The sequence below is a fragment of the Lampetra planeri genome, chromosome 39 (genome assembly GCF_965212315.1).
Source record: "Lampetra planeri chromosome 39, kcLamPlan1.2.h2, whole genome shotgun sequence".
NCBI lineage: Eukaryota > Metazoa > Chordata > Hyperoartia > Petromyzontiformes > Petromyzontidae > Lampetra > Lampetra planeri.
Window position 1 is genome coordinate 7,569,575 of NC_136145.1, and position 14,241 is coordinate 7,583,815.

At 51.1% G+C, this 14,241-nt stretch overlaps 1 protein-coding gene across 2 annotated transcripts in view; it reads right to left on the reverse strand.

Moving 5' to 3' along the window:
• LOC144731572 (ceramide synthase 1-like) overlaps positions 1–12,898 on the reverse strand; it is a 33,314-nt gene extending 20,416 nt beyond the window's left edge. The window contains exons 1-3 of one of the 2 annotated variants that reach the window (XM_078612721.1): positions 12,445–12,898; positions 4,777–4,936; positions 283–463 (exon numbers count right to left, since the gene is read on the reverse strand). In XM_078612721.1, coding sequence (XP_078468847.1) covers positions 283–463; positions 4,777–4,936; positions 12,445–12,717 — 614 coding nt within the window. In that variant the 5' untranslated portion in view covers positions 12,718–12,898. Of the gene's footprint in view, positions 1–282; positions 464–726; positions 1,464–4,776; positions 4,937–12,444 lie in introns of those variants that run through there. The other variant, XM_078612722.1, reaches the window with a different exon arrangement.
• Positions 12,899–14,241: the final 1,343 nt, after the last annotated feature.

Sequence of the window (14,241 nt, forward strand, 5' to 3'; positions counted from 1 at the left end):
CCGACTGAAAACTATAAAAAAATAAATTTTATTTTACCAGGTAAAGACCACTGAGCTATATTGCTCTTTTTTTTATCAGAAGCGATTTGGTCACAAATGGTGGCTGAAATAAGTGGCTTATCGCGTGGCAATTTATAGCAGCCAAATAATCTAAATGGAAAAATCAGAGGGCCCGGAGATAAATCGACGCGACCACTGGCGTCGTCAGGGTCGGGACCGAATTCACGACCTCCTGCAAACCAGGCGAGGTAGTCAACATCTCCTAGCCACCGATCGACTGACCTGAGGGCGTAGGAGAAGCCGATGAGCGACAGGGTGATGATGTGGTGGAGGATCATGACGGGCGAGTCGCGGCGCCACGTGTCCAGGCACAGCGTCCCGTACACCGAGTGGAGGTAGAAGCTGCCCTGGAGCATGTAGGCAAGGTGGATGTCACTGGGCACCTCCATGCCCACGTACCAGCCTGCGCCAGGGAACGAGCCACCGGGTTAAAGTCCATTCCTACGCTCGTAACGCACATGCTATGCGTGCGTGCTTTCGTCCAATTGTTTGGCGAGATGAGAATGAGTTATATTAAAAAAATAAAATAATTGTAGAATACTGCATGGCCATGCACGTGGCCAGTAGTCCGGCACAGTGGAGGCAGCAGCTAGGGTTGGTGTATCACGATAATCTTGCGAAACTGCCTTCTTGTGGGCGTCGAGGGGTTGCCGTGCCGTGGCTCACCGTGAGAATGTGGTACAGCAAAGTGCAGACATCTGTCCCTTCTGTGTGGAATACAACGTTGCCCCCACGCACGCACGCGTGCGTCTTCTCCGGGTTCTCCGGTTTCCTCCCGCATGTATGAACACTCGTTAATTAACGGAATGAACAAAGTGTTTATACAGGTAGAGGACTGCAGACCTTTGGCAATTGTCGGCACCGAGCTCATCGCTTGGCTGTCCGTCCAGCTCGTCTGCGATTCCTCAGTGATTGTGAGATGCAAGTTGCTCGATGAACAATGGAATATAAAATGAAACATGATTCTTTTATGAAGTAGATTTTTTTCTCCTAGAACACGATGATTTTGAATGAATGAGACTAAATAAGTTGACCAACCTCACAGATACACACCACAAAATATGAGTTGCAAAATAAATAAGCTGACATTACACCTTCCCATATCTGTCCCTCCACATATATAACTAACAAGGGGGTGGGTGGTCAGCACCACGCCCGGCCGCCTTTGTCTCCCCAGTGGCGATGTTCACACACCACACCAGTTACTCGTTTGAGGCTGAGTAGACCTAGGGGAGGCCCAGGACCGGTTGAAATAATCGTCACCGGTGGTGGCCGTGAGCGGGAATCGAACTCGGGTCGCCGGGTTCGTAGCGCAGCGCGCTACCCGCTACACTACGATGCGTGACGCTTCCACACGCGCGGGTCACGTGACATATATGACGTCACAGCTCACTTGCCGTGCAAAACATATGCATTATTGAGCTCCCCCCCCCCCAAAAAAAAAAAACAAAAGTGTATTTTTATAATTGTTGCATGGTGTGCAGTCTGGAAAGTACCCACATGGCAAATTTCAAGTTTGTTGCATGTCGGGAAGTACGCTAAACATTTTGAACAGACACACATTCACAACTTTGCCTTTTATATAATTATATATATGGAGATGTGTTTTCGTAAACATCCCATCATCCACACGACCTTCTGGGTTTACATCATTTCAGCAGCATTAGCTCCACACAAGTGAACTCTGGACTGCTTACGACATTCAGCGTCCCCTCATTAAATGGTGATATTAAAAACCGGTCGATGTTCAAAAGTATTGAAGGCTCTTTTGAGAAATAAAAAAAATTAATAACCCAAAAAGAGTCACAACCTCAGGTCCACCTCTGATGACCGCCTAATTCTGTCTAAAAATAAACCTGCCCACTGTATCGTGCAGCGTCTTGATCTGCGGTTGCATTTGGGAGACTATTTAAGTCCACATTGTGTTGACTCGCATAGAGACCCATAGACTCACAGACTCACTTAGAGATTCATAGATGACAAATACACCTATGACTCACCATGTGCTCATCTAGATACCTATAGACCCTAATAACCAAACTAAACTTGTTCATTTTACCAGGTAAGGCCTACTGAGCTATGCAGCTTTTTTTCAGAAGCGCCCTGGTCACAAATGATAGCTCAACGAAGTGGCTTATCACCGTGGACATTTATTGCAGCCAATTGGTCGAAACGCATATCTCTAAATGTGGAGGGACCCGGGGCAGAACATGCAAACTCCAAATATGCAGAAGGCGTCAGGGTCGGGATCGAACCAACGACCTCCTGTATACCCGGCGAGTTAGTTAACATCTCACCACCGTGGCGCCCTCACAGAGACCCACAGGCTTACATAGAGATCAATGACTGAATACCTCGCTCTATCAAATAAATACACCCACATTGTTTTCACACAGCTGCTTGAGGTGCAGTTGCATTTAGACACTTGCTACATGAAGACACAATGTACACATATTATACTATGTTAGCGCCCTGCTCGGAACCACATTAATTCACGTGACCACAGCAGGTTTTCGTAACTACGCAGAGTCTCTATCAAGGCTACTGGTAATCACCTTTGGCGGGTGCCCATTAGCGGTTTTATCGGGTGCGTCGCGTGCGAGATATCGACTCGGCGCTATCTTAGCGAAACGTCCCTGAGGAGTCCATCGAGTCCCCACCGCAGCCACCGCCGGTGAGACTTTGGACACGGCCGACACGAGACGCAGATCCGCGGCCGCCACTTCGACGATCGCAGCGCGGTGGCACAATCACCTCGCCGTATGTCACTTTGTTTTTTCCCTCCCTCCCTCCCCCCCCAGTCATATATTCCGATTGGGTATCTGTGTAAAAGAGCTCCATAGCTCCAGAATAAATCAAGATTCTGATTCTGGGTCCCCATTAGCTAATCACCCACAATGCACCCCCCGCCCCGCACTCGATCTGGTCAGATATCATTATTATTTTTTAACACTAAACGTTACATTTTTGAAAAACACCACGAGCCGATTTTTGTAACTTGTAAAACTGTCACCATAACTCACAGCCAAGCGTGTCACCATAACTCACAGCCAAGCGGTATCAAATCCTCTGAAAACGCAATGCACACTGTCCATCGCGGGACGCTTGACTGGTAAAACATCTCAACTATGGCTGTGGACGTGCACAGGCAGGTAGGAGTCCGGGGTGTAAACCACACTCCGAATTACCATCACATTGTTACACTGTGACCAAATCACCCGGTATGCACCCGATCCTGTCATAGCGCGGAAGCTAAGCAGGTTTGAGCCTGGAAATAGTGCGTGGACGAGTTGTTTGACTTCATATTTGACTTGTTTAACTTTTAAAATTAAATGTAAAAGTTTAATTTAGCTTTTTATTTTTTTACCAGGTAAGGCCCACTGAGCTATCTAGATCCTTTTCAAAAGCAACCTGGCCACAAATGATAGCTCAACTTAGTGGCTTATCACGTGGAAATGTATAGCAGCCAAATACTCTAAACACCGAGATGTTGATTCTAAATGTGGAGGGGAAAACCGGAGGATCCGGAGAAAAATCCACGCGACCACAAGGAGAGAGAGACACCGCAGACTCCAAATATACAGCAGCAGGCGTGAGGGTCGAGATCGAACCCACAACCTTGTGCATACCAGGCGAGGTAGTTAATGTCTCCTAGCCACCGTGGCGGACGGTCTCGTTTAGCCGGTTGCCCGGCTATTCTGCGAGGGACATCCGTGGTGTGCGAGCAGCCCACGCAACAACAAAAGACAAACTCACCCATGGGTGACCAGCCGCATGCCACGTTGTTCGCTGTGCGCTGTGCTTACACGGCGGAGAGCAACATCGCTTGTTGTACTTGACTTCTATGCCCCCCCCCCTTCCCCCACACACGTCGATGCGGTGAAGTATGGGTGAGACAAGCCTCAAGACCTGCGCGTGTGGTGGTGGGGGGGGGAGGCCCTCATCCAGCAGTGGATTGACAAAAAAAGGGGCTGTCTGTGTGCATTCTAATTGCCCGCACGGCATCATGTCAAGAGAATGAAGGAATTCCATTCTGGAACTCTCACAGGTGGCAGTGCACCACCTTGTGTAACAGAACGGCTCGGAAAGGTGGCCAACTCCGAGTGAAGTCGCTTCCATCGGTGAAGAAGAGCTTCATTCAATGGATAAATAAATATTCTGATTCTGCATCTTCGTTCACACCGCAGATGCATTCCTTTCAACATACACACATACGCCTCGCAGCATTTGCTGCACGTCCATTAAACCCAAACGTATCATTCTGAGAGCTGGAATTCGCCAATTTTTAGTTTTGTTTAAACGAGGCGGTGAAAACGAGACAAAAGGGAAAAAGTTACATTTTGCGATTCAAATTGTGGACCACCAGTCGTGGCTCTCGTCGACTGGCGAAGCGGTGTTGACGGCCCGAGTCAGCGGTGGCAACCCGCGGCTCGGGAGCCAGCCGCATGCGGTGGCTCTTTCAGGACTGGTGCTTCGTGACGTCATTCATCGAGGACCACCTCCGTCTCGTATTCACACGCATTGGCGGCTCTTGAACCGTTTAGTGTTTTTTTCCCCCCCGGATTCGAAAAAAAATTATCTTCTTGTCGTTTGGGTTGCCGAATCCCGGCCCAGGGTGAATCGCGCAGATCGCCGGCATCGCGAAAGTTACCGTCGCGGCACCGAATCGCCGCGAATCCCCGCCGCGGCGCCGGTTGCGCGAGCGGCCACGCTCACCGGTGAACGCCGACAGCGGCTGTGCGAAGAAGTTGTAGTCGCGCATGAAGAGCAGGTAGCCGCTGTAGAGCCACGCGCCCAGGTAGAAGACGAGCTTCCACGCGTTCTCCGGGAACTTGGCCACATCCTGGGGGCGCAGCCGCAGCTTTGCCGCCAGCGGCTGCGACAGAAACACGACGAAGCGAGCGTCATCGTCGAGCGGCGCGCGTGGCCCCCAATCCGGCACTGCGGACCAGAGGTCGCAAACGGGTTTTGATTCCTTACCCGTACCCGGCCGCACCAGGGTCGCAAACGGGTACCCGTACCCGGCCGTACCCGGCCGGGTATGGGTACCCGTACGCTACCCGTACCCTACCCGAAATGAGTGACAAACGGTTACTCACCGGTGACTCACGGCCTACCCGTACCCGTACCCGGCCGCACCAGGGTCGCAAACGGGTACCCGTACCCGTATCCGGCCGGGTACGGGTAGCCGGGTATCGGGTAGGGTACGGGTATCGGGTACCCGGATGCGACCTCTGCTGTGGACGTCAGCGAGGGTTGGGGGATCGCCGCGCACATTTTGAGAGACTCCCTTCCCCGTCGCGAGTCCAGGGTGCCACGACCTGGCTTGCCAGAAGGCGGCACAGTCAAAGCGTGGACTGATCTCCGTCCGTTTCATCCGAATGGGGTACAGTGTTGCACCCTCGCACGTGTGGGTTTTCCTCCAGGTGTTGCGGTTTCCTCCCGCACTTATAAACACTCGCTAATCGGCGGAAAATTCGTAAATATAAAAACCCGAGACAACGCGCCTTAGGGATTGCGACGTGTCCTGCCGTTTTTTCAGGATGTCTGCAGTCGCATTCAGGGCTTCAGACACGGAAAGCTTCACCACGCGGGGTCACATGGGATCACGGGGGGGGGGGGATCGTGGTTTACTGGCGCTTGGGGATAAAACAGGAATGTATAAAATTCCACAAAACAGAAACAAGGGCGGTTGTTTAGTGGAAGGCGTAAATGCGGTGCTGTGATAGTTCGGGAGCTCACAAGAGAGACGTGTGTGTGTGTGTGCCTCTGGCCTAGAAGTCACAAGCAAAACTGTCGAACACCCATTTCCTGTTCCACACGCACGCAACCGGCCCCACTGTTCGACGCTGGGTTTTTACGCAGAGTCGGCAAGTTTGGACAAAAACAAGCCAGCCATCCACTTCCGGAGCGCGTGGCCCAAACATACTCCGTTTGAAACTGTAATCACTTGAAGGGATTTGAATCGACTCCGTTATAACACTGCTGTGTCGCTGGGGATTGTTTTAATTGCTATTGTTAGACATGATGTTAGTTTTTCGATTTAAAGCTTTCGTGACTGCAGGGATTCATCTTCTTGGTTCTTTCGGTAAAGACAGACCTGTTCTTCACCTGAGGACGGCTGCTTGCGTTGTGGCCAAAACGTCGTGAGAATTGTATTTTATTATGTTTTATTGTTTTATTATTTCCCTTCTACGTGACTTTACCGAAAGAACCAAGAAGATGATGTTATCTGTTTCTGCAATGTGCACGGATGGAGTTTTGGAAGGGAGTTCAGACGGCGGCGTGGATTTCAAGGAACGCAAAGGACTTGCTCCCTCCCCGTCTCTGTTACAGTCGCTCCGTCAGCTACTGCTGCCACCACTGAGTCGGGACAAAGTTCAACGCGCTTATCGGCCCCCGTGCCAGAAACCCAAATACTGCGCTGGGGCGAGATAAATCCCCTCGTCCCCGCTTCACCCCCTAAACCACATCAGCAGTCCCGCGCACTGCATAGCCACACTGCCAGCACGTGTCAAGGAATGATGCAACGTGGCGCGAGGGGGACATTGTCGGTGGTGAGAGGTGGCCAAAATGTGAAGTGGGTTTTTTGTTTTGTTTAAATCGTGACCCTAACGCTTAGCTCTCCGACGTGTTTTCGGGTATCTGCCTTAGGCATGTGGAGCGAAACGTCGGACAACGAACAACGTGCAGTACCACCCGAAAACAGGGCAGAGAACTACATAGCTGCACAAACGCGAAAACCTCCAAAGTAGTGTTTCTGTGTTTTATTGTATTCCGCATGTTCACGTGCAGTCCTGATGTGTATGCACTGCTGGATAAAAGCTTTCCTTGACCCCGTGCAGTTGGTGGCGGTTATTTGACCATATTCTTGGGTTTTTTCGGTAAAGTCACGTAGGTAAAAAATAAAAATAAAATAAAAAATCACGACGTTTCGGAGGCAACACAAGCCTCCGTCTTCAGGTGGAACCGTCACAGCACGATTGCTGTATCAAGTAAATGTATCCACCTGAAGACGGAGGCTTGTGTTGCCTCCGAAACGTCGTGATTTTATTTTTTTATTTTTTATTTTATTTAAATTTTTTACCTACGTGACTTTACCGAAAAAACCAAAGAATATGAATCCTTGCAGTCACGAAAGCTTCAAATCTAGAATTATTTGACCATACTTCACCATGCTGGTTCGGATGGCTTGATGATAGCAGACGGCAAAGACGTTGATACGGTAACGCAAGTCAATTTTTGAGTTCGATCGCGTGAATATTATAAATGTGTCGTTAAACCCGCCACCACCCGACACAGCCAACTAGTAAGGGTTGTCACGTAAACAGAACGTGGCCAATTCGTCACTAGTACAGCACTAGTGTGTAGTGTATAGCAGTGTATAGTGTAGTGTACTAGTACAGCAACACCGGTGTGTTGGAGAGCCAAGCCACAACAACCCTTACCAGTTGGCTGTGTCGGGTGGTGGCGGGTTTAACGACACATTTATATATTTACGCGATCTAACACAAAAATCCTTTATCATGGATGATATTGGTCGCTAAGGAACTACGTGTTAAACTACAATTAAATTTGCTGCACGACAATGTAGGCCCGCAGCAGCCTATAGCACCTGTTTCATGCGTGGCGGTCACCCATCAAAACAGTGCGTAGGCTCAACTTAGCTGAGCTTACAGAATATGTCCGATCGGGTGCAATCTGGGCGATTCTGTCGTAGGCTGATTACGGTATATTGATTTTTTAGTAAATACGACAGCAACATAGAAACAATGGGGAGGTGAAATGCATAATAAAATAAATAGTAACAAGATTATTTTATTTCTATTAATATTTCTATTATTTTTATATATATATTTTTTTATTTTTTACCTACGTGACTTTACCGATAAAACCTAAGAGTACGAATCCTTGCAGTCACGAAAGCTTCAAATGCAGTTGCTTGCCACGTGAAAGTGAAGCCGAATTAGGCAGCGGTCTCCAGCAGAAGACGTGATCGTGGCTGGGGCCCAACTTGCCGGCGTCCAGGGTTGTTGCTTTCTGGCAAGCGAACCGCGAGTGACATTCGAGGCCTCGTGATGACAGGGTCCTGGACACCCCACGGCGTTACGATTGTTCATAATAAAAAGGTTTTTTGGGGTGAGATCGCGTAAATATAAATGAGTCCGTTAAACCCACCACCATCACCACCACCGGATACGGACAATTGATAAGGTTTGTCACGTAAACAAAACGTGGCCAGTTAGTTAGTTCATTCAGCACACCGGTTGCGTGTTGGAGAGTAAACCAACAACATTTACAATTAGAGTATTGTGACGTTTCGCTGGCGATTACTACAACCACAACAACCACCACCACAGCAACCACCATAACAACCACCATAACAACCCCCACAACAACCACCACAACAACAACCAACACAACAACCACAACAACCAACACAACAACCACAACCACCACAACCACCACAACAATCACCACAACCACCACAACAACCACCATACCAACCACCACAACAACCACAACCATCACAACCACCACCACAATAACCACCACAACCACCACAACAACCTCAACCACAACCACCACCACAATAACCACCACAACCACCACAACCACCACCTCAACCACAACCACCACAACAACCACCACAACCAGCAGCCTCGCCAGGCGATTTGCTTTTCAATCGCCAGCAACACGTCACGATACTCCACGTATAGATGTTGTGGGTTTACTCTCTAACACGCCACCGGTGTAATGGAATAAGTAGCTAATTGGCACGCTTTATTTACGTGACAAACCTTACTAATTGGCGGTGTCGGGTGGAGGTGGGCTAAGGACATCTTTACATCGACTCGATTTAACACAAAACACCTTTATTATGAATTACACTGGTCAACACACTTTTTCTGGCATAAGGTATTCCAACGGTTTTAATGTAATTTTGGGGTGCTGATTCCAAATCTGGCATCAGTTTTTGTCTATCACATCAGGTTTTTTGAGATATCAAATATTGCATTTTCAATAAAAACTGCGGAAGAAAAATATTAAATAAATGTGGATATCTACATAAAATTATATTATAAAAACACTATCCTAAAAATAAAGCACCATATTTTAACACTAAAGCAGTCACTGACTCGCAACAACTTGTAATCATAAGTGACAGAGTTAATTTCGGGTAAAATCAATGAAAATGGGGTATGCCGATAGCATAAAAATGAAATGTGATAGAGCAAATCTGAGATCAGATTTGGAATCAGCACCCTGAAATTAGTCTAGAACAGCTGCAAAAGTTCAGGCCAGAATTTTTTTAAATCCTTTATATTAAGTTCACTTGCTTGCTTGCTTGCGCGCTTACGACCGTGCAAATCTTTCGGTCGTTTTTTAACCCACTTCCCGTGATCCTATCGAGCTGACATTTTGCACACAGACTCGTTGTGCGTGACAATTTATTTTCGTGAAAAATTTTTTCCTAAATTTTACACTTTTTAGGATTTTTTTTTTAATTAAATTACCAATTGCTTAATGGTGGCAGGCAATCATCTGACCCATAGGTGGCAGCCATCTCAAGCCAGAGGACGAGAGGACTCTAGCCGCCACGCATATAAAGGATTTATAGTGAAAAACTTTGTTTTTACGGGTTAATTTTTTATTTGTTGATCAGTGTAATAGTTGTCGCGAAATCCTCCTCCTACTGCTGCTGCTGCTGTGCGTGAAACCGCGTGGGGGTCTCTGTGGCCGTGCTGTTGTGTCTGCGCTCTCCGATTGTAGGGCTCCGTGCACGACGTCCGACGTTTCGGTTCGATACCCGCGCTGGCAGCTTCTTCTTCTTCTGCTTAAAATATAATAATCGGCGACCTGTTGGGGCAACGCTCCTGCTCCTCCTCCTCCTTCTGAGCAGCTGCAGCAGCAGCACATTGTTTAAGAGGGCCCACAATGTGAACTTCCGTCTACTGTATATGGGGTAATCCTTTGGCGGACCCCCCCCCCCATGCACTCCTCGTTGGTGGCGTTATCCTCAAGACAGAAAAACAACAACAAACATGCGCCGGTTCTTACGGCCACAGCGGTGCGTGCGCGCTCATCTTAGTCGACACACACCAGCGTTGTTGTTGTTGTCGTCGTTGTTAAATGGTTCCCTCTCGACTCCCCAGTTAGTGCTGCTCAGCACTGCCCGCCCGGCACAATAAAATGACGACGACGACACTATCTCTTTCGGCGATCTCGCGCATGCCGCAATGAGCCTCCTCGTCTCGAGCGGGTGGCGAAGCGCGGCGGGGCACGGGGCTCTGGTGCAAGACGCGACTTGGGGCACCCCACACCCACCCACACCCACCCACCTTCGTCCAACCCACACCGACCCACACCCCCCTCCAAAACCCTTCAACCCACCCACCCCCAACCCACACCCACCCACCCACTCACCTCCAACCCACCCACCTCCAACCTACCCACCTCCAATCCACCCACCCACCCACCTCCAACCCACCCACTCCCAACCCACACCCACCCACCTCCAATCCACCCACCCACATCCAACCCACCCACCTCCAATCCACCCACCCACCTCCAACCCACCCACTCCCAACCCACACACCTCCAATCCACCCACCCACCTCCAACCCACCCACCTCCAACCCACCCACTCCCAACCCACACCCACCCACCTCCAATCAACCCACCCACCTCCAACCCACCCACACCCCTCCAATCCACCCACCCACCTCCAACCCACCCACTCCCAACCCACCCACACCCCTCCAACCCACCCACTTCCAACCCACCCACTCCCAACCCACACCCACCCACCTCCAATCCACCCACCCACCTCCAACCCACCTACACCCCTCCAATCCACCCACCCACCTCCAACCCACCCACTCCCAACCCACACCCACCCACCTCCAATCCACCCACCCACCTCCAACCCACCCACACCCCTCCAATCCACCCACCCACCTCCAACCACCCACCCCAACCCACACCCACCCACCTCCAATCCACCGACCCACCTCCAACCCACCCACCTCCAACTCACCCCCAACCCACTCACCTCCACCTCCAACCCACCCACACCCCTCCAAACCACCCACCATGGCCTGCGCCCTCGTCAGCAGCGCGGGGCAGTGAGGCCCGCGTGGCGTGACAGCCTGGGCACGACAATCTCGAGCCCTGACCCCCCACGCACCCACAATCACCACCCTCCTCAACTCGATCCCATTTCTGGCAGCCCTGACCCTGCTCAACCAGGGGTCGACAAAACCAAACATAACAAGATGAGGCTGCTTTTTGTTTCGAATTCGGTGTAAAAAAAGAAAACTCTAAATATGTTCAGGGTCGCGGTGCTCGTGATGAGTACGAGACGGAGCGGGGGGGGGGTCCGTAAATGAAGTCCCGAAGCAGTCGCCTCGACACATCCGCAGGTCGCCAAACCCTGCGGCGCTAAACCTCTCCCCCTCACCTCGTATCGTCTCATCCACCAGTCTCCTACCCCTCGTCTCGTCTCATCCACCACAGTCTCCTACCTCATCCACAGTCTCCCCTACCCCTCGTCTCATCCACCACAGTCTCATACCTCTCGTGTCACCTCATCCACCACAGTCTCCTACCCCTCGCCTCTTCCACAGTCTCCTACCTCCTGGACCCTAAGCGCCCACCCATGGATCACACGCGGATTTCCCCTCTTGGCCCCCTCGTCACTTCCACCGCCCTCATGCCTCACCGATCCCTTCCCCTGACCCCCCCAGACTCCACATCCCCTCCCCTGCTCCCCATTCCCATCTGGAACCCTTCCCCCATAACAAAGACATCCCCCGCGTAACCCGAACAGACTGTTGGGGCAAGTGCTGTTAGCGAGCAGCAGCTGTGAAGCCCGGCACGGCACACACGAGGGGGCCGGGGTGACCAGCACCACCCCCGGCCGCCTTTGTCTCCCGCCGTGTCGATGTTTACACACCGCACCAGCTACTCATTTGAGGCCGAGTCGACCTAGGCGAGCACCCCACGCGACCGGGCTGGGACGACCGTCACCGCTGTTGTCCGTGAGCGTGGAGGAGGAATTGAACTCGATGTGACCGCGCGCGGTTCACCACCACCGCTCCCCCCTCTAACCCCGTCCGTGTCATCTTCTTGGTTCTTTCGGTAAAGTCACGTAGAAGGGAAGTAATAAAATAACAAATATAAAACATAATAAAATATTATGTTTTATTTGCAGGGATTCATCTTCTTGGTTCTTTCGGCAAAGTCACGTAGAAGGGAAGTAATAAAATAATAAAAATAAAACATAAAATATTATTGAACTCGATGTGACCGCGCTGCAGTCACGAAAGCTTTAAATCGAAACCCGTCCGTGTCGTGTCCCCCCCCCCCCCAGCGAGTCACCTTGAAGACGTGTGACGTGGCGAGGATGCGTGCGGTGATCCACGCGAGCGCCAACACGACCACGATGATCGCGTCGCGGCGGCCGAACGTGGCCGAGTCACGCAGCGTGCGCGCAGCGAGCGCGACGCCGCAGTCGGAGCAGTCGCTCCACTCGCTGCGCACCCGCGAGTACACGGCCACGGCAGCATCCGCGTAGTCGGACAGCAGACCCGAGACGCCGCCGCCGCCTCCGACGACGCCGACTCCATCACCTCCATCGCCTCCCGCTGCCATCGCCGAGAGATGAGCGAGCGAGCAGCCCCAGAGCAGATCTGACCCCCCGCGCGCGCGCGCGAGTAACGGGAACAGCTGCGCCGTGTCGAGGGGGAGTTGTGTTGGGGGGGTTTAGGGCGGAGCGAACATTGGGGTTGGAGCTGGGGCGGTGCTGCTCGTCCCCTACCCCGCGTGTGCGTGATGGGGCGGTGGTGGTGGGGGGTAGCGCCCCCTAGCAGCTGGCAGGAGGAGCGATGCTCAAGAGTGTCTGCCCCCCACCCCCCCGGCTCAACTCGCGCCGTGTCCTCGTTTGCACTCTTGGCCACGCGTGCGCTGTTGCAACGCGTGTGGTGGCTGTGTTCCGTTGGTGGTGGTGGTGGGGCGTGTTAAACAGGGCTTCGTTTCAGCCAGCATTGGTATTGCCCGGTAGAGATGCAACGTAAGGCAAACGTCAGCGTGTGGTCGGGACCGTTTGTTCCAGCGTTAGCCCGACAGATTTCTATGTTTTGATGGGTGGGCTGGCGACCCGAAACATATCTCGATGGCACGCGCGCGACATCTCTGATGATGGCCTCTCGCTGTGGTTACTCGGCGCGTGTCACCTCCTGGTGTTGGGTGGTGTCCCCCAGGGACACATTTTAAGACATTTTAACGTTGGCCGTGTAGGGGAGCGCCGTCGTGCAGAGCTCGACAGTTCATTTCATCCGAGTCTGCTAATTTGGTTGCGACCACGTCCAGTATCGGACCTCGACACGTGGCACCGTCCAATAGTCACATTCCATCTCCCAGAATTGTTAAACGACTTGGACTCTGGCCCCAGTTGCTCCGTCGCCTTGTGAATGTTTTCGGTTCATTACATTTTGGTTTTCTTGGTTCTTTCGGTAAAGTCACATAGAAGGGAAATAATAAAAAAATAAAAATCAGAGGTGGGACAAAGTCATTGTTTGCAAGTCCAAGTCGAGTCGCAAGTCATCAAATTCATGACTCGAGTCTGACTCGAGTCCAAGTCACATGACTCGAGTCCACACCTCTGATAAAAATTTAACATAATAAAATACAATTCTCACGACGTTTCGGCCACAACGCAAGCAGCCGTCCACAGGTGAAAGACAGCGTCATTCAGTCATTCAGACGCTGTCTTTCCGACAGACCTGTTCTTCACCTGAGGACGGCTGCTTGCGTTGTGGCCGAAACATCGTGAGAATTGTATTTTATTATGTTTAATTTTTTATTATTTTATTATTTCCCTTCTACGTGACTTTACCGAAAGAACCAAGAAGATGAATCCCTGCAGTCACGAAAGCTTTAAATCGATATATTCACTCAAATGCGACATTGTGCGTACTGTAGGCAGGCAGCAGTCTCGTACGGGTTTGCTTTTTTTCGAGCGTATCAACAGCACATAGCGAGGGAAACCTGTACTCGGCAGTTGATCAAGATGTCAATGACTGATATGGGTGATTCACACATCTCTTGAAGTATGTGAAGGTTAATCCCAATCCTGACCTCTCCGCTGTTGATCCCATAGCAATCATGCGAGACACA